This window comes from Maylandia zebra, linkage group LG10, assembly GCF_041146795.1.
Source record: "Maylandia zebra isolate NMK-2024a linkage group LG10, Mzebra_GT3a, whole genome shotgun sequence".
Classification (NCBI taxonomy): Eukaryota; Metazoa; Chordata; class Actinopteri; order Cichliformes; family Cichlidae; genus Maylandia; species Maylandia zebra.
This window is the reverse complement of record NC_135176.1, coordinates 10,281,006-10,308,327: the sequence shown is the minus strand read 5'-3', so window position 1 is coordinate 10,308,327 and position 27,322 is coordinate 10,281,006. Positions and strand designations below refer to the sequence as shown.

The 27,322-nt window shown below is 39.5% G+C and overlaps 1 protein-coding gene across 2 annotated transcripts in view; it reads right to left on the bottom strand.

Annotated features, from left to right (window-relative positions):
* Window positions 1-27,014, bottom strand: part of nlgn2b (neuroligin 2b) — a 63,147-nt gene extending 36,133 nt beyond the window's left edge. For both annotated transcript variants that reach the window (XM_004557334.5, XM_004557335.5), the window contains exons 1-2: window positions 26,263-27,014; window positions 2,679-3,426 (exon numbers count right to left, since the gene is read on the bottom strand). In XM_004557334.5, the coding sequence (XP_004557391.1) occupies window positions 2,679-3,195 (517 nt within the window). In that variant the 5' untranslated portion in view covers window positions 3,196-3,426; window positions 26,263-27,014. The remainder of the gene's footprint in view (window positions 1-2,678; window positions 3,427-26,262) is intronic.
* Between the last annotated feature and the right edge of the window lie 308 nt (window positions 27,015-27,322).

Here is a 27,322-nt window from a genome sequence, read left to right as displayed (position 1 = left end):
TCTATTTCTCTCTCTCACACACACAAGGCAAAACATATCCTTGGGGAAGGCATTGGCCTTGTGTAAGTGGTGACCCGTGACAATAAGTGACAGATTCTGACAAGCAGACAGGGTAAAATCTGTCTCACTCATTTGCACACCTTTCCCCATGGGAATAACACAGAAAAGTCTAAATAATCCTTTTTGTAAATATATGTATATAGCTTAGATATTCCACTAATTCTGTCCTTATGGCCAGAATATGCACACTTTCCGTCATGTTAAGAGGAATTTAAATCACTTGATAATCTCTGTCATCACTTTCTACTACGCTAACGCTCATTTTTTCCACTTGAAATTAACATTACCATCTTCTCTGGGAGGGCGGGGGGGCATGGGAGCACTCATCAATGATATATAAGTTTTCATTCCAGCTTCATTGTTGAAACAAGAATGTTTTACGCCACTCTAGACTAATCTTCGGGCTAGGCTTCATATATTTGCAGCAGCTGTAATGCATAAACATGTGTTTTGCTTGAATACTCTCAGGTAAGTCTCAGGTGAACCCATTAATCATAGGCTTTTTAACATTTTATCATTAGCCTTGCTCACTATCATCAGCAGCATATGCTTTGCCTCCGAAGTCAGACTTTGATCCTGTGTTCTCTTACCTGCCCATCTGCTTTCACAAACGCTCTCCGCTGGCTCATTAATGCAAGAACTACACCCAGGTAGCCCATGTGGAGTAAACAAGGTTATGCTTGGCAATGTATTGTATTTGTTATATATTTTAATAACCTAATAAAAAAATCACCATATTGGCAGCGCAACTTTGAGGAGACAGTTCCTATTACTGCATGAGACAGTATGAATGCCAATCTCAGAGCTCAATATTATACAGGCATATTTTTGACAATTATAAGTCAATCATATTGTCTTTATATGTAAACTCTTAACTGGAGCAACCTATAAAGTGATAGACAGCAAATGGGACATGAGCTAAAAGCTCAGTCATGCTAGAGTAAAAATATGGAACTAGCAAAAATCAGTGATTGTGTTGAATTTTTTCGCATTCAGCAATAAGATCCAAACAGTCACAGTGACCCAAATGTTCAGTATGAAACACCCTCAACCTCTGGGTGACCACTTTCGATGGCTTGCACAGGTTGCCTGGTGGAAGGCAATCTATTTCCAAACAGTTGTGGTTAGACTCAGACTGTCTGCAGTCGCTCTCAGGAAGGTTGTTAAAGGTTTCCAAATAACTGCCATCTAATAGATAAACGCAGACTGGTTGAGAACACGTTGCAATCATTCTGAGTTACTCTGCGCCGATGAGCGCAACTCATTTGTGTCTCTTTGCAACAGCGTACTCGGCTTGATCTGTGGGGTTGTAAACATATAAAATGCAAGGTCATTTTGCAGTTAAATTGTTATCCTGCAGTAATTATGTCACTATTCGTGTATTTCTGAATTTTTAATTCAAATTCATGAGGTTCTGGCATGTTACAAACTAAGAGCAGACTGACTCTGTCTTACTGATGTTTTATCACCATCTTAACACAGGTTGAGATGTGGCGGACCTGGTCCTTGTCTTTGAAATAACCATTTGAAAGCTAACAAGACTGCAAGTTCACTGCACATGGTTTCAACCACTGTGGAAATGGTTGCAACAGTGTCATTTGATGTGATGTGATGTCACATTATGTTATGTTGCAACCACACTGGGTGTGACTTTGATAAGTAGGAATTCATTATTGAAAAAGCACTGCTAACAGTATTGACAGTACTGTCATAGTCATAATTGCTGGTGAAGAGTTGGTAGAAGAAGAGAGTTACCTTCCTCTGAAAACACTTGAATGGTATAAAGTCATAGTGTGAAGGACAGCTGTGTGGCTACAGGGGATTCTTTGGTTTGATTCTCTTAGCAACATTGCTCTACACTTACAAGTTTGTCAAAAACTAAATGGAAAAAAAACAAACAAACGCTAAGTTTTCATAAAAGTTTTTAGACTGTAGAGTTTGTATGGTTTCCTTGTGCATAATGGGTTTCCTCCCACACTCCAAACACATGCATTTAGTTTAAGTGGTGAAGATATGAATCTGTCTGTTTGCGTTAGCCATGTGATGGACTGGTGAACACTCCAGGGTGATACCCTCCTCTCACCCCACGACAGCTGTGACCCTATGTTAAGAAAATGGCTGGAAACAAATGAGCACCAGTCAAGCTAAAGGATATTACAACACAGTGCTGTTAAAAATAGCATAATAAGCAGCTAAAATGTTTTTGCTTTCATTTTTAAAAGTCTAATGATATCCATCCATCCATGTTAAAATGAGTTGCACATGAGCAATAAAACTAAAACATATAACTTTGTTGCAGCATTAACATTTCTAAACAATTAGGCCCAATCAATAGTAATTTAAACAGACCTTCTTTGGAAATCTCCTGATTGTCTTTTGGCTTATCTTCCTCTGAATACGATCCAGATAAATTTATCAAACTGACACTATTTCATGGAGTACTTACACTCAGTATAAAATGTGAAAATGACAAGAAAAGTACAATCTGTTCTTTCTCTGTGATACAGTTGTGACACAAACTGGTGCAAATTATTAACGAGAATTCGCCGACAGAGACACTCAATGCAAGACTTTCCACTTGCATGTAATACAAGCTACGCCTCACATTACGGACTCACCATCTTCAGTGGGGACATAAATGTTGAGGTAAAGGCAGTCCTCACTCTGGTTCTGAACATAGGTGGCTGCAGCATCCAGGTTGTCTGTGAACCACACTGGTAACATGATCTCAGGAAGCACCCCGTGCACATTCTGAGGACACACAGGCGCAAAATGAGTGGCATTGCGAATCTCTTGCCAGGAACCTGGGGCTTCAGGAGGCTGGAAGCGCCTCTCGCCAATAGGTGCGGTGGCATATGGCACACCTAAATACTGTTCCACTGGGCCCAAGATTTCATTGTTGAGCTCTTTCCTGATACCACGGACCTTTCCGTAACTCGTGGATACTATGGGGTGTTTCAGGTCAACTCGTTGACACGAGGAAATCGTCAGGTGCAGCACTAGTCCCAAGAGCCACACCAGACAGTGATTAGCAACCTGCTGAGTAGAATAGTGATGCTTGCCGCCATAGCCCTGGTGGCTGGCAGCGCTGAATGGAAAAAACAACATGTCCAAAATAAAAGCTCTTGTACTCATATCAAAGGGACTTCAGCTGGGAGCAGAAAGGGATCACAAACTCAGTGGGATATGGGGGATGACAAAGGCAAAAAGAGGATTGGTGGAAGGGGGCAGGTTAACGGTGTTCCTAGAGCGCCATGGTGAGGTTGAGGGCCAGACAGCATTCTCCAGTAGACTCTGTGGTCTCATATGTCTTCCTCTTTGGAGCTCCTGAAGGGTCCAGAGCTGCAGCTGGGATACCAATTAAACCTGGAAGACACAGACAGGTCGCAGGTTTGAGTAAAGACATGTGAATAAAAGCTCTGTCAGGTCAGGCTGTTTTATAAAGCTGCAAGAGACACAGCAGGACAGAAGGATGCACTCTTGTGCTAACTATCTCACCGAACTTAAACCAGATATTATACAGTGCGTCATTTGTATTTAAGTCAGAGCTATTTAGCCAGTCTATGGTATCACAGTAATCAAGTATGTTTGCTATAATAACGACTGTATTTTCTACACATTAGCATGACTTAGCTCAACACACTGCTAGCAGCTAGCATGGCTATACAATTCATGTTCTGTATTAGAATAAGTGTTTATAAAATGTTATCATGCTAGCTCAACATTTAATAATTCTAGTCAGGATGAAAATCATTAAGCACCGAACGAAACTGTCATGTTAGTCACCTATTTAAACTTAATAAACATTTGGCTAACATCTATTTAAACCCTTTCCTTATATTTTAAGGCTGCATTTTTACCACTTTGCTAATAAGATTGGAGAATACTGTGTGTAGAGTGCACCTTATGTTGTGTCATCTGAATAGACTCTGAAAAGTCTCAGAATTATCTTGGCAGTTGCTACATGTTGTGCGATGGCTCCCTAATGGATTTAGGCTGTATTTAGAATTCTCTCAGGGTTTTCATCATGTTAAAAGGAAGTTTTCTCCTCACTGTTTCCAAGTGCTTGCTCAGTGGGAACTGCGAGGTTTTTGTCTGTCATATTCTAAAGTCTTTTGTTAACAGTATAAAGTGCAATGACATTCACCGTTGCGAATTTGTGTTACATAAATTAGCGGCACCTTTTCAAATTCTTCATTCTGTATTTGGTGGCGACTCGTTGACTCGTTCGGTGACCGTTAAGTTACGTGACTGTTAACATACGTTAGACAGGACATGTGAATCAAACGCAAATTGAGAAAGTAACATTATTTTTAGGATATTTACACAAGAGTTACACCCCTTTGCTGCTCTAGAAATATTTTAAACTTGAACTCTAAAATGCTATGAAACTCCGAACCTTGGGTTTTTGAAAACAGAAGTTTATAATGAGCATGTGAAGCCAGGGTTATTTCTGAGAATATTCAACCAACGTGGCTTCAAAAACATTTAAATTTCATACCAAAGGGAACATTTTCAATCACTATTGTGTAATGCTGCCACACTTTATGTTTTCATCTTCCCAATAATCACAGGACTTTGAAACCTAAAACTAATAATTGTATGATAAGCTAATAAATAACAAAAAAGTAAACACAGGCTAAAGCATGATTTTAAAGCATGAACAAACCCCACTGGCCCTCCACCCTTTTCAGCCATGTGTCAGAGTTAGCCTTTTTCTCACAAGTTCAGTTCCTTCTTGCTTCCACATCATTACAGATGAATGGGCAGTGCTTATCTCACTGTGGCTTTGGGAGACAGAGCCGTTTAGGTGTGATAAAGGCTTTATGTGGTGCTAACTGTTGGTTGAACGCCACCTCATCCCTCCGCCCACAACCTGACAGTATCCACACTCTACTGCCAGTCAGCAGGCACAGGGATTGATAGTTAAATATAGCACAGAGACAGGGTGCAATGTCATAGGATGTTTAAAGTTAGTAATGTACATAATGACAAAATAAGGAGAAGCTGTGTGGAAAAAATATCCACTTGATTAAAGCCTTATTACGGCATATCATGGAGGAGGTATGATTTGTAAGGACACCCTGAATCCTCATCAGAAAAGTTGGTGTGCAGACATAGTCAAGCTGAAAATCCAACTTAGAAAAAGATTAATGTGAATTATACACAGTACATGACTCTAAATTGTGCTGGAAAGACTCATTGTGATGGGGTAAGACTGCGTGGTTGGAGAAGCCACTAAAGTTGTGGAGTAACTGAGAAATGGATGAGACGTGTTCATTCCCCAAATTGCTCATCTCATTTTGGTATTAGCATTTTTGACTAAGCAAAGCACACTTAAAGGAACAGTGTATCATTTTATTTAGTCTTTTTTTTCTTATTTAGAGGATAAGGTTTGACACCGCACTTCTACCTGTCTCTTAGAGACGTGCCTGCCACTTCTAAAGCTAGCTGAACCCCCTTCATAATGGATAAAAAACTTTTTAAATATTCACAAACATCTGTCCTTTCTTTTTAGATGGAGAGATTACTATTGGCTAATAACTGCAGTGGTCATAACTGCTTTTCTTATTTTGCTAGGAGCTAGCTCAGTGGTTAGTTAGCAAGTTCTTACAAACAATTTCCATGCAAATTACAGGCGAAGGCAGAAATATGCCAGAGACTGAACAATGACAAAGAGATTTTAGGTGCAGAGCCCTTTTTGTGAATTATTTTACTTGCCAACCAGTTGTGGAATACTCATTTTTCCCTAGCAACCAGAAGTTGTCAGGAGGTTGCCAACTGGTCTCTAGTCCAGTGTGGCTGATGTCTTAGATGAGCAATGCTGGCAGTAAGTGAAGTAGTAAAGTCAATGCTGAAGCAGGGGTGAGGAACAGCCTTCTGAGGTTCAGTGAGTTCACCTCTTTCTAATTCTAAAACGCCACAATGTATATTTTAATATATGTAATCTTATTTCCAACTAACAGTAACTCGGTTGAGGCAAGCTGTCAGACTTCTGTGAAACTACAAATGGTTTAGAAGCTTTTTTGCACATATGTAGTTCTAGTCACTAAGACCTCAAAACAGACTTTGATGTACAAACCCAGTCGAGTTTTCCATTTAATTTGCTTTAAAACTGCAGGGAGATGCAAAAAGATGGCTTCAAACAAACAAATCAAGCTTCAGAAAACACAGAAACAAAAAGGAAATCCTGACAACTGGTCTCAAACTACTGTACAAATGATCAGTAATATCTGAAGTTAGTGAGACCAAGAGAATAAAACAAAATGCAGACAGAAACTGAAGTACTACACATACACTGGCTCACACAAATAAATATGTATGCACACTGTAAAGAACGCCTTTGTAAAGGTTGCAACTTTAAATAGGGTCTGATTACACAACAGATGCTGTCACTGCTCATTGCTTACATTTTCTATATTTGTCTACACATCTTGATTTTTGAACAGCCATCTGTGTTTGCATTCTGTCGGTAAATGTAACTTAACATATAGCACAAGCCCAAGGTCAGAGCACCTCTTAGTATGCCCAGCAAGGATGCACACAGAGGTATGTCCTTTCTGGCAAGGATTGCATAGGTGGGTCAAATGTTAGCAGCCCGCCAGATTGTTCTTTATATACTATCTTGCCTCTCTGCAGGTGCTAGTAATAATATGCACACATATGCACACAGATGTGTAAAATCCAATGAGGCATCAGATGTTGCATGCAAGAAGAGACTACTGTAAGTACATGTCTCACATGTGGCTTGGAAATGGTAGTACCCTAACATCTAACATCTGTTCGTGTCAACCATCCGTGAGCTGGAACGGCATCGACCGCGCATCTCCACGCATAAAATGAGATAAACTGACACACAAATCACCAGGCTGATGTAAGCTGTTTTCTCTTCTGTTTTATATAATAGGTAGTCCTGTCAGCTGAAGCTATTTGAGAAGGTAATGCCTCCCTGCCAGTGGGACTCTTTTATGGGTATGTTTTAACGAAATGGTCCGAGTGGTTTGTGAAAACTTTCGCTGAATGGTGGTGTTTGAGGAAAATGCTTGCCTTGGGATTTTTTATTGCTTTGTTTCCACTTTGACTGTTAAAACTACATACACTACTTCAGCTGTCAAGCTGCTCTGCTCTGCTAGTCAACATCTGTGGATGACAAGCAGCTTAGCAAGCCAGAAACAGAGTGCTGAGTTTTTGACTAAACTTTCTATTCTCTTATCTACTGTCTCTGTGCTTAGAAAATGAACCTCTGGTGGCTGTGTGTTGTCTTCACTTGCATCCAGCAATATGTAGATACAGCAATCTGTTGTCTTTTTTTTTTAAATGCACCATTATTTGATGAGAAAGAGAAGTCCTTTTTCGCAGAAGTGAGGCTTTTGTTTATTCCCTTCAACAGCATCTTTGCGAGTTAGCAGCATGCTACATATACCAGCTCTTTTCTTAGAGATTTTGGGAAACTGCTTTGGGAATTTAAGTGGTAATCTAGGCTTGAATAATCTACATTTGTAGTATTTAATTACTTGCTTGGTTCTACCAATATTAGATAGCTTACACAAAGCTGTTTTATTAATGCATGCATATTATTAAAATTTGGGACATAATGGTTGTATTGATGGATAGCAACTTGAAATGCTCCAAATATGCCACTACAGCATGTAATAATGTAAAGATAAGCTCTGGCAGACTTGGCTCTGTGCTTGGCTTTAAAGGGTTAAAGGAAGTAGAACTCGACTAAACCCAAGCTACAATGCTAAAGCCTGTGCACTTAAAGATCTTGCACATGTAACCCAAGAAAACCTTCACTGCGCTGGGAAAAAGATATACACAAAACTGTTTAAGTAATTACAAAGTATTTCTTATATAAGATATATCTTTATATCTTGGGAACTAGGTTTAAGTGGGATTGGCATGATGTAAGGTAAGAAAGCAGGTGACTCATGCATGCTGTCTGCCTCCCCATGGTTCTTGTTCTTTTCTGATAAAACCAGATGATTCGATTGCTTAATGTTGTCTTTAACCTTAAATTGACCGGGGAAGAATAAGTTGTCTTGTTGATGAATTGAGAGGCTAGAAGATTAGACTTGTCAGACTGCATATGTAGGTTCAGCCAAAGAGCCTTATCCCCTTTTCACATGCGGTCCTGAAGCTACCCCAAATCCACTCCAGTTCCTCTGTGTACAGCTTGCCAGGGTGCACAGGGTAATTCAGGGTAAATAGACTATGAGGGAAAAAAGAGTTGCAACTTCCTGGAAGTTGCAGCTCTCGCTCTTCCAGGACGTTCCAGCTCTCTCTTTTCTAATGGTGGCTTTTTAAAAGTCACCAGTAGAAAGATTCATTTGATTTGATAATTCATTACTGAAGATGTTAGTCCATTTTTTAAAGGTCATTACAGGTGAGTTTTATGCTGTTCTTGTCATCTACAATTACGTGTGATTCATCTGCTTAGAGACCCAACTATCAATCGATTTTCTTAACCGCTTATCCAATTTAAAGCCCTCTTGGTGCTGCAGTCTATCCCAGCTGAACTGAGCGGCAGGACAGGTTGACATTACATCACAGGGTTACCCCAGAGAGGCAGTCAACCACACACTCACATGCAAACTCTACACAGAAGGGTCATGCCCAGGCTGTTTTTGTTTTTTAAAAAACAGTTGGTGGTGAAATGCTTTAATTTAATGTATTAATCCTAAAATCTTCTTTTTCTCTTCATCTTCTTAAACGTATTAATATTTACAATGGTAATAGACAATATCCAGAATAATATTTTTAGATGTGCCAAATACCAAAATAGTATTGGTACACTTTCAATTTACCAGTTAACCTAGATTCCAACTCCGGTTAGTGACAGAAAGAAAGAATGAGCCACAGATCTCTTCAGGTTTGTTCTACAGAACCATCTATGAAGTTGGTCTTAGCAGCTGTTGTAAGATGAATCATGTTTCCACCCCTGCCTATCACAACTAACTTGAAATCATTATAAAGACTGCAAAAAAAGGAAAAACAAGCCTCACTCGGAGAAGCTTTGCAAGCTAGGAAGTTCTCGATGTAGCTAGCAGGCTCAATATTTAATGCCATCTCAGCAATGAAAATAAAAGACACTTGTAGCCACAGGCATTCACTTTCAAAAAGAATTTGGGCAACCAATAGTTGCAACACTTTTGGCAAGTATTTCCTGTAGGATGACCGTTGCTCTGAAGCAGGTGTGGATAGCTAGCTTGCTAGCAAGAAAACAACAAAGGTTGCTTTACTTTGCTGACTCTAAACTTCAGCAAACACATGTCCCTCTTCTGGATGGAGTGGTAAATGGACTGGTTCTTATATAGTACTTTGCTACTCTGTCTGAGCACTCAAAGCGCTTTATACAACTAACTCATTCACCCAATCACTTCTTATAAGCTCTTAAGTGCTCTATCTAACGTTCATACTCCGATAGATGCATCAGAGAGCAACATGGGGTTAGTATCTTGCCTAAGGATATTTGGCATGCAGACTGGAATAGCCTGGGATTGAACCACCACCCTTCTAGTTAGTGGCTGACCTGCTCTACCACCTGAACTACAGCCTTATCAGCCAATATGAAGATTTGAGCAAAGACAATTCAGCTGTATTTTTCAACTTCTATTTATATAGCATTGGTTCACAGAAAAAAGCCATCTCAATGCTCTTAATGATGCAAGGTAAAAACCCCAACGGTGGCATCCCATGAGCAAGCACCTGGCGATGATTAAGGAGCAGATCACACCAACTTTGCAACCGTGCCAATCCTGAGTATTCTCATGCTGCCAAGGGGATCAACCCTTCATTTTTAATAATCAGATGGCATTTCCTCAAGCAGAACCCTAAGAGAAAATGACATTGTAGCAACTTCTGAAAAAAGCACTTTGTTTTTGCGTTCATTACAGCAGGCACAAAATTTTTATAGTCAGTTGCTATAATGCCTTAGCATCACTGTCATTGACTGAAACATATGAACATAAGTGGGAAATAAATGCCATGTAAATTAATTTCCCCTTAAGCTTTTGTGCACATGTTTTCATAGAAAGTCTGCCATGATTTCAAACTAAATCACTCTGTAACAAATCTGGTCTAGAGAGCAAGATCCAAACAAAGGTTAATCTGTCAGAGAAATATTTTAGGTTGTAAGTTTTTGTCACGGTGTTAATTTTTATAGCGACCACATAATTGCGGAGAACTGCTGCATTGTTAGTGCTGATGGAGGCTTTGAACTTCATCCTAAAATTTATTCCATTTACCATAAGCTCTCCAGACTCCAACAGCAGCTCAATCAGATACCATGGCCGCTCCATCTGCCACTACACTCCCATCATCATCTCACTGCAGCCAGAAAAATCAGAGGGATATCCTCAAGGAAATATCACTTTACACTTATTGTAATCAAACCAAGCTGCAAGCATCCATTTCAAAAGGCAATAAGGCTTTCTGGACAAATCCTGACAGGCAAAGAACGGCCAAGCTCAATATAGCCCTTTAGATCACAAATTAAACACCTCTATTTTTCTTCATGGACTAATCCTGATAAATAATAGGAAAACACAGGTTAAGATGAAAGAAAATGTTGACAAATGATCAAGGAGAAGTCAATTAAAGGGGCCTTAATGATGCGGGTTATTAAAGCTGCGGTGAGGATCATCAAGCAGCAGGCAGTCGGAGCAGATAGGAGATAGGTAGACAACAGGCCCTCTGTCACCGCTGGACCAAAAAATCAATATGTTGCTGTTGGTAACAACAGTTTCTCTATCCGCTTAACACATGTGGATCACATGGAAATCCATTTATCTTACAGATCTACAAACACAACAAAATAAACAATCAAACAGAGAATGATATCTTGACATCAACTGGCAGCGTAACTTTAGAAATGTGTTATAGTAGAACGCTGTTGCCTCTAGGGGCTGTTACTTTTTATTTATCCGCTTTTTTTTTAAGTGTGTTTGGGGGAGAATGTGCCAAATTGAGGCCAAGTAGTGAGCACAATCTGGTGACACACTAATTAGCGATGATCTAGGTGAAATGCTAGCTGTGTTAGCATGTGTATAAGTGTCTGTGGGCGATACACACAGTTTGAAGAAGCAGTCTGACAGCTGCTTTGCCTCAGGCTTAAAGCTTATTCAAGAACAGAATGGCGAACTAAGTTAAATAGAGAAGGCCGCTTAACCATGTTAAAAATGACTGTCCGATCTTGCTGACACATGGTGCCTGGAGATGAGAAAGACGATCGTTTTCAAGCTCAGAAAAAAAAAATACAGTCGCAAGTTTGAAAACAGTGCAAAAGAAAATGTGTCTAGAGGGATCAAATTTACAAGATGTTCAGAATGAAATTGAATTAACTATCCTGCATTCCTCTGGGCATGCATGTTCAATGCTACCCCCCCCCCCCCTCCCCCCCCAAAAAAAAGAACAAAACAAAACAAAACAAAACAAATCTACAATCAGCTTTCGTCTTGATTCTACTGGAGCAAAGTAAGAAAACAACTTCAGAGTAGCAAAACAAGAAGCTCAAACTTTATCAAACTCTGAATGGGCCTGCAATTACTTTGACCAAATTAAAATGTGATCATTGAATGTTCATGTAATGTGTCAGCCTCTAGTTTATAGACCGACAAGCTACAACCCATTTTATTATTTCCCAAAGCATCTGACTCCCAATAAAAATGCTGCAAATGGTTGTCTCATGCTCTTGATGTGGGTGTGTTAAGAACATTTTACTGGCAACGTGCACGTCTGACTAATTCATCACCCTCTGTGACATCCACATCCAACTGACAGGCAAATCCCTTTCCTTTTATTTGGTGAATGTCTGGATGGAATGCGTAGCAAGTTGGTAAAACAAACTGCCATCAAAGCCCATACAAATCACTAATAATATAACAATTATAAAAATAACATTACATGAGAATAATATTCCAAACTCACTGTTTAATATTTTGAATACGTATTTATATTGTATCCAAATACATATTACATATTGTATCAATTGCACTTGATTCAATTTAATTCAATTTCCTTTGTATAGCACCAAATGACAACAACTGTCACCTTAAGGTGCTTTATATTGTAAGATAAAGACAATCTTATCTTACAATATAAAGCACAATGTTGGAGAGGAAAAACCCAGCAATCGGACAACCACTTTGAGCAAGCACTTGGTCACAGTGGAAAGGAAAAACTCCCTTTTAACAGGAAGAAACCTTCAGAAGAACCACACCGAGGAAGGAGCAGGCTTCTGAGCATGACCAGTTGGGGGGGAGGCAGTGTGGGCAGGACAAGAGACAAACTATAAAAAATAAATGTTAAATTTAAATTATTGGTAATGATTAAATGTAGTAGTTCTACATAAACACACAGGAAAAGAAAACAGATGAGTGAAGAAAAATCCTCAGTGCATCATGTAAAGCCAGGAAGGATTCAGTGTTACCTGATTGAGCCCTAACTATAAGCTTTGCTAAAAAGAAACTAAATCTCAATCTGCTGTGCGATATGGCCAAAATCTCATATCCCGATATAAGAATTCTATCGTCCCGATAACGATATAAATCACAAAAATGTAACATTTTCTGTAAATTCTGTGAATCTCGGGCAGCTCGACTTGCGGGAAGTGTTTCCAGCTGCGCGTCATGTAGCTGGAGTTGAGTGTTTTAACAGATGCATGAAACTATGTCACTTTTTAGACATAAGTTGTAACAGCCGCTGTTTTCTTTGTGAGTATTTATTACTCGGCGTGCTGCGGGGAAAAGCCTGTTCTAACGTTTGAGTCTAAGGTTTCTAACCCTAACCCCTAACCCATAGGTGTCAAACTCTGGCCTGCGGGCCAAGTTTGGCCTAATTACATTTGGCCTGCGAAGCCATATCAAATTACTATTAGAGCTGGCCTGCTGGTATTATACAGCTAATATATATATTGTTTAGTATTAAGCTTTGCTTGTTCCATATTCAGTTTTTCAGCTAAACTTGTTTGAGTCCATAAGAAAAGATTCATTCTTATATCTGGAGGAAGATTTTTTTTTTCAATAAATATTAATGTTAGCCCGCGACTTTGTTCCATTTTGAATTTTGGCCCACTGCGTATTTGAGTTTGACACCCCTGCCCTAACCCTTTAGCACCTGGCGGCTCTTTTTTACTTCTCATCTGTAAATAATCTGCTCTTTCACGTGATTCAGTTTATTTTGAAAAGTCTCAACAGGATCTTGAGCTTTATTGTGAAAGGTTGATGTGGAACATAAACAAGCGGACACGCGATGGTGTTACCGTCGTTGTTGCTCACCACAACGCATAAAAACAGGCGCTTGCCCGTCCGTAGTGTGGTTATATTAAATATAAGAGAAAGATAGAACTTTAAGAAATTAATATAGCCACTACAGCGACCATCAAAACAATGAAAAAATATTGCCGTAAACAGTTTATTTTGTGACACCACGAAACAAACGATAGCGTAAAATGAAACGATAGACGTTTTTACATCGTCATCCGATATATATCGTTATATCGAACAGCCCTACACTATCTTGTGAAACATTTCTTTTGTTCCTATGTTTTTGTTTTATATTCAACAAAGGATGTTGAATATATGAATATGAAAACAGATTAGTTTTCATATTCATATATTCAACATCCTTTGTCTAATATATTCATTATCCCTCCTGGACATGTCCAAACCATCTCAGGCTGCATTCAACCTGATACATCACAGCATGCCACTAACATCTCACTCTTGACCTTTCCACCTGTCGCCCTCTGATTCACAGACATGTAAGATTACATGGGAGTGTGGAGGTATGCACTGACATACCTCCAGACTTCCAGGTTCTCTTCTATCTGCTCCTTACTTGGTGTTAGCATTTCAAACCCGATACAGATAACTAGGACACTTCAGTCCTCCATAGTGTTTTCAATCGCACAGGCAAAAAATTACAAAAATGAAGAGGATTTAAAAGAAACAGAAGATTAAACAACACCATCAATAGCAACGCTATTTTGAAGTTGTCTGCAACAAACAATAATACAAAACAAAAAAAGGTTACAGGTGGGTACAGTTGGCTGATAACGTTGGCTGCCTGCATTGATATTATTGTTTTTTATAAAGCCACTGCCTCAGTGGTAACTTAAAAGAGGGATAATGTGGCTATCGAGTAAATTGCTAACAGTTAAACAGCTAACGCTTACATGTGTACTCCGCAGTTATGATAAATGTTTAGTACTTGTTCAGTGTTACTGAAATCAAAGTTTTACTGGCCTCTTGTTATGAAGGTCGATTACTTGGCAGCTAGTGAGGGGAGGGGCTATGTGTCTTGTTGTTGGCATCAATGGTCCAATATAAATTTTTTGTTTCAATTATTATTTCAATTAGTATCTGAGTGTCTATTTTTGGACAGCCCTACCGTCAAATAACACTTTTGTTTCGTACAATTTTACACAATTTCTGCTTGAAAAAAGGCAAAGGAGGGCAAAGTAAGAGAAACATAAGACCTCACTTAGCTTGTTCAGTCTATGATATATCACTAGTCATTAGTAAGAAAGGCCAGGTGATCCCATTTTCAAAGCTTTAGAAATACTCCTCAAATCTTGTCCCAACAATCAGCAGCTGTGCACCTCTAAGCGGTTCCCTCTCATACTTGAGATGGGAATGTGAAAACAAAATAGCACTGCATTTTTAGGAAGCTCTTCCCACTGAAGATTTATTAAGAAATAGAAGTTAACTGAAATAGGAAGTTGAGTTGGCTGCTCATTGGATTGCTAGAAAGGCAAATCAAAACCCCTATTTGGCTCAAAGAAGACCTTTAGGGAGGTTTAGCTGGCTCTGGAGTGGTGGTGCACTGTTCTACTGTGCAGCAACACCTGCACAAGCATGACCTTTATGGAACATTCATCAGTAGAAAACCATTCCTGCAGGAGAAGGAAGGGTGCAAAATGTCATGAAAAGAACAGCTCACCAAATGTTCCACACGGGAATGGATCGATCATGCTTTGGGCTTGTGTTGCAGCCAGTGAAACCAAGAACATTTCACTAGTAGACGGAAGCACAGGCTCAGTTAAATACCAAGCAAGTCAGTGTCTGTCAAAAGGCTGAATACACAACAACTCAAAATCCTAACTCAAAATCCACAACGGACTACCTAAAAAATACCAAATAAGTTGAAGGTTTTCCATGCGTATGACAACTGTGATTATAAATATGCACAAAGTCTCGGGAATATTAGCGTAAGTAGGTATAAAAGGGTGAACTGCAAGTCTCGCTACTGACAAGCGTAGTGCTTGCCAAAAGGATGGTACTAAATACTAACTTTGCAGGCTTCCCAGTTGTTTTTTAAAATAAAAATATATATATATATCAATTACAAAACTAATCTGAATTAAAATATTAAAGGTCTTATAGTTATTAGCTGTTTTTATCTTAAAAACATTGTTCACTGGATTAAGAGCATCAACTTAAATAAAATAATAAAAAACAATCTGTTCTTTCTTAAAGGGATTCCAGATGATGTGATAGTTTTTCTGCCAACAAAACGGAGAAAGGGAAATAATAATAATAGCACAAGAAAAATATCCCAAGGAATAAAGATGGAAAGAACAAGATATGAAGCCAAAGTTAGCACAAAGGGGAAGGCTTGGGAAATAATGTGAGGAGAATGGTGGAAAGGTAAAATCAGCCATGGCCACAATACAGGCAGGTGCTGGTAGTAAGGGTAGAGTGGTTTGCTGGCTGTCATGTTAGAGCTCTTCCTCCTGGTCTTAAATCACACTGATAGTTTATGAAGACAGCATGTCGAACCATAGCTATGAAAGAATTATACTCTTAGCATAGGTTGAATAGTTTCCGTCTGGTCTGGTTTCCTCTATTGTATCTAACCAAGGATTTACACATCTAAAACAGTGATACAAACCCTGTTGCTGTACAAACCTACTGGGGACCTCAAATGTCCCTAAAGCCAAAGGCCAGCACTTTTACATCACAGTCATTGCTTCATTTCACTTTACACATGGCGGTCTACCTTCATAACACGTCACTCGTCAGTACTTTTCTGCCTGCGCTGTTTATATTTTCAAATGGCCATTCTGCCATGAAGTTTCCCTCGCAGCTCATTTCAAACCAATTCAATTTCAGTAGTGTCAAAGGAGAAGTAGCATGGTTGTTAACTGTGATTTTATAAGCCATGGACGAAAAGAGAGAAAAATCTCTTTCTAGGAGGCAACAATCTTGACTTATCTGAACCAGAACAGTATGTTATTGCACATTTTTAAAATGTTCTTATTTACTTTAGAGCATTGGTCAGTTTAATATGCAAGTAAACTTAAATTTTTCTTGTAAGGACTAAGCGTTAATATTCAAATTTACCAAGCAGCCACAGTTCTGTTTGACTCTTAGATAGACTAGTCTGTAAAGTTTTAATGAGTTTTGAATATTATTTTAAAGAATTAATATCAAACTACAGAGAAGCCCATGTTGAAAAGAATGAAAGAAAATGTTTTTCACCGATCATAATTGTTTTCAGTCAATTAAACACAGCCCTGTATTAAGATGTTAAACATGTCACATCAACAGTGGTCTACTGTATGTGTGACAGCGGGATATGGGGATAACCTGGTAATAACACCAGCACTCCAGACACTAGTCATTTATGCTTTTGCTTAAACATGTTCTTTTTGTCAAGAGGGTTAGGAAGGATTTGACAAGAATTCCCTCATGGTGTGTTTGCAAGGCCGACAAAATGGAGCTGTAGTACCGAAAGCCCTCGTCTTTTTTGATTGAATGCTTTCAGGTAACCTTGCGAATAATGAGACCTCGCTCAAAGAAACAACAACAAGAAGTCAGGCCTGACATTTCTCGGTAATTCCTTGTCTATGTAAACTGTCCCCGGTCTAACTAAACATACCCCTGCTGGGTTAAATCACCTTAATGTGAACTGAGCGTATGCTTAATTGAACTATTACTGCAATCTGTGTTGTCCCAGTAACAAGCATGGCCTTGCCTTTTTACTATCATATAATCAAAGTCTAGCCACTTATGTTTTGAACATTACAACAAAAATGTGATTAGGTTTTTCTTTATTATGGATTTAAAATGATATTTTGTAATGGGTGTTACAATTTGAAATTTAGTTACACTCCCAAGGGGAAATAATACACATAAGGAGCATTAGGAGATTGTGCGGTTCTTACTTGTGTAAAACCATGTCAGTTAAAAAAAAAAAAGCTATGCTACAGAGATCACATATGCTGAGAATGCAGTGTGTATTTGGAGAGAACCAGAGGTGTATTGGAAGACATAACACGAAGTGCAACTGGAAAAGCAGGAAAATTGAGCTGTAATGCTAAGACGGGGTGATAAGTAGATGTAACGCTGTGCACAGAGGCTCCTGTTAAAGTGAGAATGAAAAGAAAAGACCACAACAGCAGACATAGTTTTATGAAGAAATGTTACCATGTCAAATTTAAACTTTGATTTAGCAAAATCTATTATTTTTTGTTTCAAATCTTTTTTTCCTTTTTTTCCTTTTTTTTTTTACCCGATTTGCTTTGGTTTCCACACAATGCTTGTTTAGGTTCAGGTACCAAAAGTACTTGATTAGCTTTAGGGATTTTTTTGACATTGTAAAGTACAGGTTAAAAAGCTCTTTTCTCTAGCTTACAATAGCATTCCCACAAACATCATACAACCACTATGTCTCCTTCATAATCTTTCATAAATTATTGATTACAATAGATGAGCAGATAACGTCTGGGCTTATTTATAGGTAATAGTGGGAGCCTGCTTACTTGTAATATGTATGTTGGGCCAACATCTGATAACAGCATTGTATTGCAACTGGGCGGATAACTTCTTAATAAAGTAGTGGTAAAGAGTTCAGCATGAGCAAGATTTTACTTACACACAACACAATTTATAATACTATAGGTGCAAAAACATATATTTTGAAATGGATAATACACGGTAATTTTGTAACCAATTCAAATCCAAAACCATGAGCATCAATAAACCTTTTGATTCAATACTGAATAAGTCTTTACACCAGCAAAGGTGCTTGTTTAGTTGCTCAGATGCTTTGAAACATTTGATGCAATTACACCAGCGTGTTACTGTCTCTCTGTTTGGAATTCAATGACTGTCTTGTGTTTTTAAGTACATGGCATTCATTCTGTTCGCATGTTCTTGTTTGTGTTGTTGGAGTCTTTCAGCGCTGCTGAAACCCATCTCCCTAACTGCTGTGGTAATGCACTGTAGTCCAGTTGTGTTCTGCACATCCAAACAAATGAATAATTAAAATGTTTTTTAAAACAAGGCTGGATTGGATAACCTGCGTAGCGTTTTCTCCTCTTTGGCAACGCGGCAGCCTTTTTCCTCTGAAAATTAAACCAGGCGAGCTCTATAAGTGTGAATGCAGCTACTCCTGCAATATCAGCAAGGGATCCCAAGAATAACAAATTGAGTCTTTCGGGTTGTTTTTTTCTTACCCTTTATTACACCGAAAAGGGAAAATGGCATTGAAAACCATAAATATCACCTTCCGCAGTAATACGTAGCATTTTCATACTCTTCAGAAAAGTCTGAAAAGTTAAAATACATACAATAAAATACATTTACCTCAAAGGAATTAAAAATACACTCATCTAATTGGATGAGTTGGCATGGAAACTGATATTAGGTGGACTGTGTATCTGCTAAATAAGGTTCTTGTATATTCTGATTGTTTGACTGATATAGGACTTTTAGGACGAACAACAGTACCGATATTTCCTGATAATTCCTTTTTCAGACACACAAAACATAAACACAACAAATCTGTGTTACATGTAGTTATTTAATTACTCATTTACACTAGGCTCTGCCCAACTGCTGTGTTTGTAGGAAACACTTGTTGCGAACAGTGAATTTGCATAGTGCCCTCTGGTGGACAAGCTATGCAATATTGACACTCATAACGTAGTTGAAAGATCTTCACTTTTTTAACCTTCATTTATCCACCCTTAGACTTAAATAAAAACTGAAATAACAATCATAGCTATGAAAGCTGTCTCTGCTTTTAACCAAGTGCTTTCACTGTATAAGGCTTAATGTAACTTAAGTAACTGAAAGGGAAAATGTTGTGAATTAAAAGAGCAAGCAAACAACTCACATAAGGATCCAAACAAAAATCTGCTTTTTATGATCAGGCACAATCACGATCTGCTTCCATACTGCACATGGCACAAGTAGGTTTTTTCACAGAACAGCAGGAGGTCACCTTGCCGAGGAGTTGAAAATGTACACCGGTCCTTAGCAGCTCCTCCTCAAACAACTAAATATAGAGCCAATGCTTCTGAGCCAAAATTAAAAACGATCTGAAGGGAAAGATCTCCCATTAATTACCATTATCTTGTTTAGCGGAGGGGTTTTTGGTGAAAGACTGCTGTCAAAGCTAAATTCATTAGTAAATATATTACTCCTGTGGCTTTGCTGCAATAAAAGTCACAGTGGGTTTTGCAAATTGCCCGCAAATCTTTTGCTGCCCTCAAAATAGCACCGTAACAATGACCAGACACTGAAAGATAAATCCAGATTGTGCAATCTGGACTTCAACATATTGAGGAATCATTATCAGTAATGCACAAGACCAATCGGTGACGGCTGCAAGAAATATGCTTTTCTTTTGATCTTCAGGAAGCCATTATCATATGTTTTACATCTATATTTCATGAAAACTTGCTGCCAGGGGAATCTGTAATACTGTCTGAGATGCAACACTGTAAAACAAGTGTTATTACACTCTGGCATAAATCGATGGATACCCAGAGCGCATCAATATTATAATAACTTGTCTACAGCCATTTTAAACTCATCCATTAAAGAGCAGCTATTATTTGGTAATGTAGATGTGCATCATATTGGAAATGTGACAGATTTTAAAATAGATTTACAATAGAAAACTAAAAAAAAAAAGCAAAAAAACATCACACGATATATGCGTGAGAGAGCAGGTGCATTATATCTGATCATCAGTGAGCACGATAATGGGCAGGACAATCGTCTATAAGTTGTGCAGCCGGTCCCACGGAGTTCAGCAGCATGGAAAGCGGGCCTGCTTCATCGTCTTACAATGGGGCATCATTCATAGTAAATACGCTCTGTGCTATTTAAGGTGACACGACGCAAAACAGCTACAGAAAGTTAAACACTGACTGTCACGTTCACTGGAAGGTGTACTCTTAACAGATGGGATGGCTGCAGTCATGATCTTCTGGGTTAGCTTACATAAAGCACTGAGACTTGCTGTATGTGATGTATTCTGCTGGAATGATTTGTATGCCCAAAAGTGTTGAGAGGTTTCCTGTACTCCAAAGGTACTGCTGTGAGGTCAGCTGAATAAAAGATGGGGGTAGGGGCAATCTGGGTTTCAATGCTGGTACTGACTTTAAAAATTAAAATAAAAATGAGGAGAATACGAGTAGTTAACTGGATGAAGATTGTTGTTTACTAAATTTGATCTGCTCTTGAGATTTTTCAGTTCTCTCCTTTCATAGTTTGCACACCAGAGACTCCGCCATGCCACTTGGCTTCACCATCATTAGCAGAATAACACACACAGTTCACGTGGACTGCTGTTTCTAATAAACTGCCCTGAATCCTTTGATGTAAGTATTTGACTGAACTACCTGACATACTGTAAGGGTGCATCTGAACTCCCTATGCTACCACAGTGGTCCTCGATGTTCAATCATTTCAAGTGTCCTGAGCCGTGTCTTGTTATTCTGTACTTTTGCTGAATTTATTTTCAGTTGTTGAGGAAGTCCTAAGATTAGTAATGCAAGCAGAATATTCCGTTCAACTGAAAATGATCGTCAAGGTCAGCCTTTGTTCTTCTGGTAAAACAATGGTCACAATGCAAGCGCCATAGAGGGTGGCTTGTAGAAAGCAGTAGCACGCTCTGGAGATACAGATGATCAGGTGAAAATATGGATGGTGTAATATGATGCAGATTTAGGTGTTTACATGAAGCTGAATTACCCATAAATCACTATGTACTGTAGAATTCCTAGCATGTGTAGCAAGTCAGCAGAGCAGCTTCTCCAACAGGTGACATGCTGAGGAACTGTATTTAGGAAACACTGAAATTTCATGTATAGCCACTGTAGATCCCTGGTGGTCTAGTGGTTGGGATTCGGCGCTCTCACTGCCACGGCCCGGGTTTGATTCCTGGTAAGGGAACGCCTTTTACTGAATATGCCGGGGGGAACCCACCCGAGGGATTAATAAAGTTTCATCTGATCTAATCGAATCTAGATATTCAGTAAAAACACACACAAAGTAACTCAAAGTGTAACAGAGTACATAAATAGAATTTTGGCTGTATTTTGCACATCCAACATGGGTTTTTACACCAAGTTGAGCAAGATACAGCATCTAGTGACTTAATGTATAATAAATAAAACACAACAAATCATCCTTGTGGGATGACAATTTTTACACAGGGCAGCAAGTTTAATGTTCAGTTATTTAAATGTTGTGTACAGTGCATGTTTTAGGTGAGAGACCAAGATTCAAAAGAAGACAAAATTTGAAAAAGCTCCAATTTTCACATTAAAGCTCGCCACTTAAAGTGATGCTTCAAAGCTTGCTCTTTTTATCAAATCCACACCCAGGGGTTCATATTTTTCAGCAATGAATGCAGAACGTCTGCAGCTTTTGTCCGAATTTTGAAAAACATTTTTAAACATCACTAGTATTCGGTATGCTGTTCAACGCTGGTCAGAGTTTGATGATTGCTGTTCTGTATTTTTAAATGAGAGCGTTTTACATTACCTAGCATCTTTCTGTTGGCCACGTTCTTACATTGTGCTTAGCTTTAAATATTGATTTGGTGATAGAGACAAAAAGGACAGTGGACACACAATGACTTCTTAATCACCGCATCAGTTTTCACTGACTTCCCAAATTATGACTTCACCTTTATTTGTTGGGCTCCTGTAAAGCAGTGATTGAACTGCCAAGCACCAGCTGACATGAATCACACACTCTTGTGTACTTTACACCGAGCAACAGTTCAATCCTGCAGCAGTGGCAGAAAGCAAGTGGTTATCTACAGTTCCTGCAGTTCTGCTGTATTTCACACTTGTCGTCAGTGTCCTTCAGCCGATGAGACTACCGTTCGCCAGTGTCATAAAGCAGATATCAAATCCCCATCTAAAAATGTAGATGCTGACATTTAAATAACAGCAAAATGGGCTGCCGCCCTAATAAAAAGTATCATGTCAAATGCGTCTCATTCATGTCAACACAGCCCACAGCTCCATAATAACCATGACAGGAATATTTATTATAATATTTTTTTAAGAATACATGTCATATTTCAATGCCAGCTGGAGTTTGTACACCACTGCAAAAACAAATAAATAAAATAAAATTAATCAAATATTACAGCTGCTTAATGGATCACGTGCGATGAATTTAAAAGGTGGATCTTTGTGTTTCAGGAAAGGTCATGTGTCCCTTTTTACTGGGCTTTTGCATGTGTCACTAATAAAAAGACGCATTAACTTAGTGCATATTTTAATGGGTTTTGCCGTGATATTCTTCTCGGAGCGCGCGAGACAGGATGGCCCTTATCCTGGCTTATCTTATGGATCACTCTTATGTGATGTTGTTTCAAAGGAGGTTGCACAAGATGGTTACCATGGCATTTGCACAGGCGTTTTCTCCAGCTTTACTTTGCTCACAGATAATGGGTCAGGTCAAGCTATTCTACAGCTTCTCCTCTCTGTGGTCGTGATATGACTGAGAGCTGGGTCATTTTAACCTCCCTTTCCTCTGACTCGACATCTTCGGGCAGAAATTAAAATCTCCGAGCCTCCATTACAGCAGCTACAGGTTTAAACCCAGCATACAGTCAATGTTTTATATCAAGAAAGGTTAAAGACACTTGGCTAAGGTACGGGATACGATGAGCGGATAGCAACAGCTCCCACAATTCAAATATAAACGAGCTGCAGATGGGTTTTAGTGCTGTTTTGTCCGGATTTTTATTGTTCAATTTTTTTAAAAACCCACCATTAGAGTGTTAAAGACTCCAAATTTAAGAAGTGATGTCCTATGTGCAGCTTTATGGACAGCTAGTCAGTGGTATTAAGTGTACTGCAGCAGTGACTATGGGTTACATCTAATCCCAAAGTTCAGAACAACAAAAATAACAGACTTGTGAAGAATGTTCTTGATAAATCTCTAAGGGCTCAGGTCAGTCCCACACAGTACAATTGTAAACGGCATGAGGGCTCTTTTGTGGAATTTTTGGACTCTTGATAAACACTTTCTCTAAGTGCACAACCCTGAAGACTCTCGTTGTGGAACTCACTCACAACTGAAAAAAAAAAGGACTGAGAGTCAAACCCAGGAAGTATCCATGGAAATATGAACATTAAAATAAGAGCATGTTAACTCTGCACAATTAAAATCAGTTTAAGTGCACTGGGTGTGCGTTACCCTAATGAAGGCTATTTTGTGTTGGGTATTTCTAACAGAAACAAACTCTAGTGTTCACACTAGTGATCAAACCTTCTCTGGATTAAAACACGATGCTGACTTTGCCATAACCTGAAAACATACTGTTTGTTTTGGAAGTGTAAATCTCTTCCACCTCTTCTTCAAGGTCAGCTTGGAGCACTTTGAACTGGATTATATGAGAACATAGAAAAACATTAGGAAATGTAATATTTTTGCACAATTCAAAGTATCTTATTTCAAAGTATCCCCTTATTAAGGCTTTTCCCCCAGTGTGTAATGTCTTTAGTTCTCTAGTTTATGTTTTTTTTTCTATTGTTAATCTAAAATACAATTTTGACACCAAAAATAATCTAAAGTGGCTCTAAAGTGAGAATTATAGTGTTGAGCATTCCAAGCAAATAATACAAAAGTAAACCCAGAAGGTATTTGAAGAAAATTATCTCATCCAAGGCTTAGTCCCTGATAGTTTTCCTTTTTTGTGTGTTTTCTCTGTCATCAAAGACAATCAAATGACAGTGATCACAAACGCCTGCCTTGTCTCTCACAGTGCAATAACACATGGAGTAACATGTAGGTTCAAACTGAAAAAAAAAAGAAATATAAATGCAGTTGGCTTTTGGTCTTGTGCAGCCAGATGAAAGCAATCTTGTGTGTGTGTGTGTGTGTGTGTGTGTGTGTGTGTGTGTGTGTGTGTGTGTGTGTGTGCCAATCTCAAACATGAAGTAACAAATGACACTTCATTTTACCATCGCTTATTACCTCAATCTTACAGTTATGAATCCATAAACCATAGAACAGCTTGCAAGGTCAGGATGCTAACGTGCATGAGCCTGTTCACCAGCTGCCATGTTCTACATGCTACCTGTTATTTCAAGACATGCAGTGACATCACTTAGCTGCAGTCACACAGGAAAGCACTGATGAGGAAATTCAGCTAAAAAAAAAAAAAAGACAATATCCTGAAAGTAATAGAGGTATGAAAAATAATAATTAAAATCATATTGCTTTAAAATTCTGGGCTATAATGATGGAAACAAGCACTGATATGCGACAAGGCTGCCTCATCCAAACAAACAAATACACCTATACAAACAACCCAACAGCTGTGCTGCTGCAAGAAAGCTCTGACTTTACGAGAGGAGAGAGAATATTAAAGTGAACACTTCTGAGCACTTCACCTTCCTCACCCAAACATACTTCATTAAACATTAAGACTTAACACGTTTTGTTCCAGATTGTAAGTCCCCCACCTTGTGTTCTCATTCAATCCATTAAGCGGCCGTTCTTTCCTTTTCGTCCCTTTTATCTTCACTTCTAGGCCATTTTCTCTCTAGAAACCAACTGACACCGAGCTTGCCACAGTATTAACTTTATTGGCCCTTAACTGTAGTTTATTGGACGTAGTGCTCTGGGAATGGTGGCAATCTCTGTATGTTCTTGAAGATTAAAAAAAAAATTAAAAAATCAGATGAAGCACACGTATTACCTGCGGTGTATATGAAGAAGAATGGTCATGCTACAATTCTGCCATACTGTAGCGTGCTATTTTTTTATTTTTAATTTTGTCTGATATGTAGTGAAACAAATTCCCACTAAAAGATGAAGCCCAGGCAAGGCTTCCCAGTCTTCAGCTCCATTCTGCTGTATTTGAGTAAGCCTCCTAAAATGCCAGCGCCGAGGCTGACGTTACGCCGGCCTAAGAAAAGCAATCACAGCTATTTGAACAGCACGCCAACAAGAGTAATACGAAATTCTTCAAAAGTCTACAAAACCACTTTATTGGTTTTCTGATGGATTTCTAATGTCACTTCTCCGTAGCTACAGGCCCCATATCTGTGTGTGTGTGTGTGTGTGTGTGTGTGTGAGAGAGAGAGAGAGAGAGGAAAAAAACAACACACATTCACTCCTTTAAAAATGAAAATATACCATTTCTCATGACCTGTCAGAACAGAGGTCCTGTTGTCTTCCATTAACTGAGCACTGCCCAACCACCGCTGAATATTAATGGAGCCTTCCCTGGATCATCAGCATGTGCATTTAATTCACAATCCTATCTGCATCTTCTAGGGCACAGGCTTTTTTGACTGCATGTGTGTGTGTGTGTGTGTGTGTGTGTGTGTGTGTGTGTGTGTGTGTGTGTCAGAGCTGTTGTGAATTTGTTGATTAGAGGAGACGTCTTCTGAGTTCAAGGCCTGTCACACACTGTGCTTGAGATGAGTTACGTTGCAGCACAGAGGCATAATTAAGCTGTCATCAATAAGTGTAATGAAAAAAAAAAGGGGGTCATCAGAAAATAATCAATATCTCCACAATCGAGCGGGATCGGTAGCCCCGGCTGAGAATAGCAAGCCGGTCTGATTGACGGTCCCCGTGCGTGATGAGCTGATCTCCAATTAAATCGCAGCCGTATCTCCCCGCTAGCCGCGCGGTTAAAACCACTTGGATACGCAAAGTGGACCGATCGCGTTAAGATGCCACAGCTTATCAACAGGCAAGGCCAATAGAAGGCTCCCACTGAAAGGAAGAAAATGTGTGCTATAGCAACAAAGTGGCTCGAGGATTTTACATGGGAATCTCATTCCTCAGTATTGACAGTGCGTCAGGACGGGCAACGTGCGCAATGTGCGAAGTCACCAAACATATTGCGCACACATGAAGCCCGCGGTAGACAGCAAATCTCCAGTCACGTTTGGGTGCTGGTGGTGAACATATGGCTTACCTAAAAGACGCGATGCAAGCACCGGAATTAAGATGAAGAAGAGGATGATGATGGTGATGATGGCCCGTCCATCTAAGCACGATTCTTCTTTTCTATCCTCCGTCGGCGTGTCGATGATCTCCTAACTAGGCCATTTCTCCCCGGCTCGCAATTATTTCTCAGGAGAGCAACGCAGTCGCAGGCTTCCGCACATCAGCACACCTTCTCGGTGTCCGTCTTTCTCCGGCTTTTCCAAAAAAAAGCACACCTCATACTGGCCCCCTCCTCCTCCTCCTCCTCCTCTCATCCCTCTCTGACAACACCCCTGCTATGTTTCCTTCTCCACGGAATATTTGACTTTTTCTTTTCTTCTTTTTTTTAATCAGGCGGAGACGCAGCAGCGAGTGCGACCCAAACACGGGAAGGAGAGAGGGAGAACGAGAGAGGGGGGAAAATGAACTCACAGGAAAATAAATGCGTAACGCTATAGCGTCAGGACTCGCGCGTCGCTTCAAAAGTCAACGCAGCGATCTGTCCTCTTTCTCTCCCCCCATTTGCCCGCGCTGATAATAATCCGCGGTGTGCGCCCCCGCTGTGCCGAACGGCCCCCTTTAAAGAAAAAAAAAAGATTACAGGTTGACTGACTTAAAACACGAAACAGCGCTTCAGCGAAGACACCCCACCGAAATCAGGTGTCCAATCTCTTCTTCGCGCGCTTGCGTGGTGCTCTCTCTCTCTCTCTCTCTCTCTCTCTCTCTCTCTCTCTCTTCACTTGGTCTCTGATGCTAAGGAGAGAAAGCTCGGAATGAGAAAACAGAGCCCGCACCTTCCGATCAGCCCGGTGCTTTTGGAACAACACCTGAAAGGCTGTGAATATCAGGATGATGCAGTGGTATTTATTTTTGAAGCCCGCACTGAAGGAGATCCCACTGCTTTTCAATCTCCCTCTCTCGCTCTCTCTCTGAGCGCAGTCTCATTGACTCTCGCGCAATATTTCAGTCTCACTGCTAGTTGTCATGACGAGGAGGCGAGACGCATAATTCGGCGGAAAAGGGCGCTCGATCTGCTGAAATACTCGCGT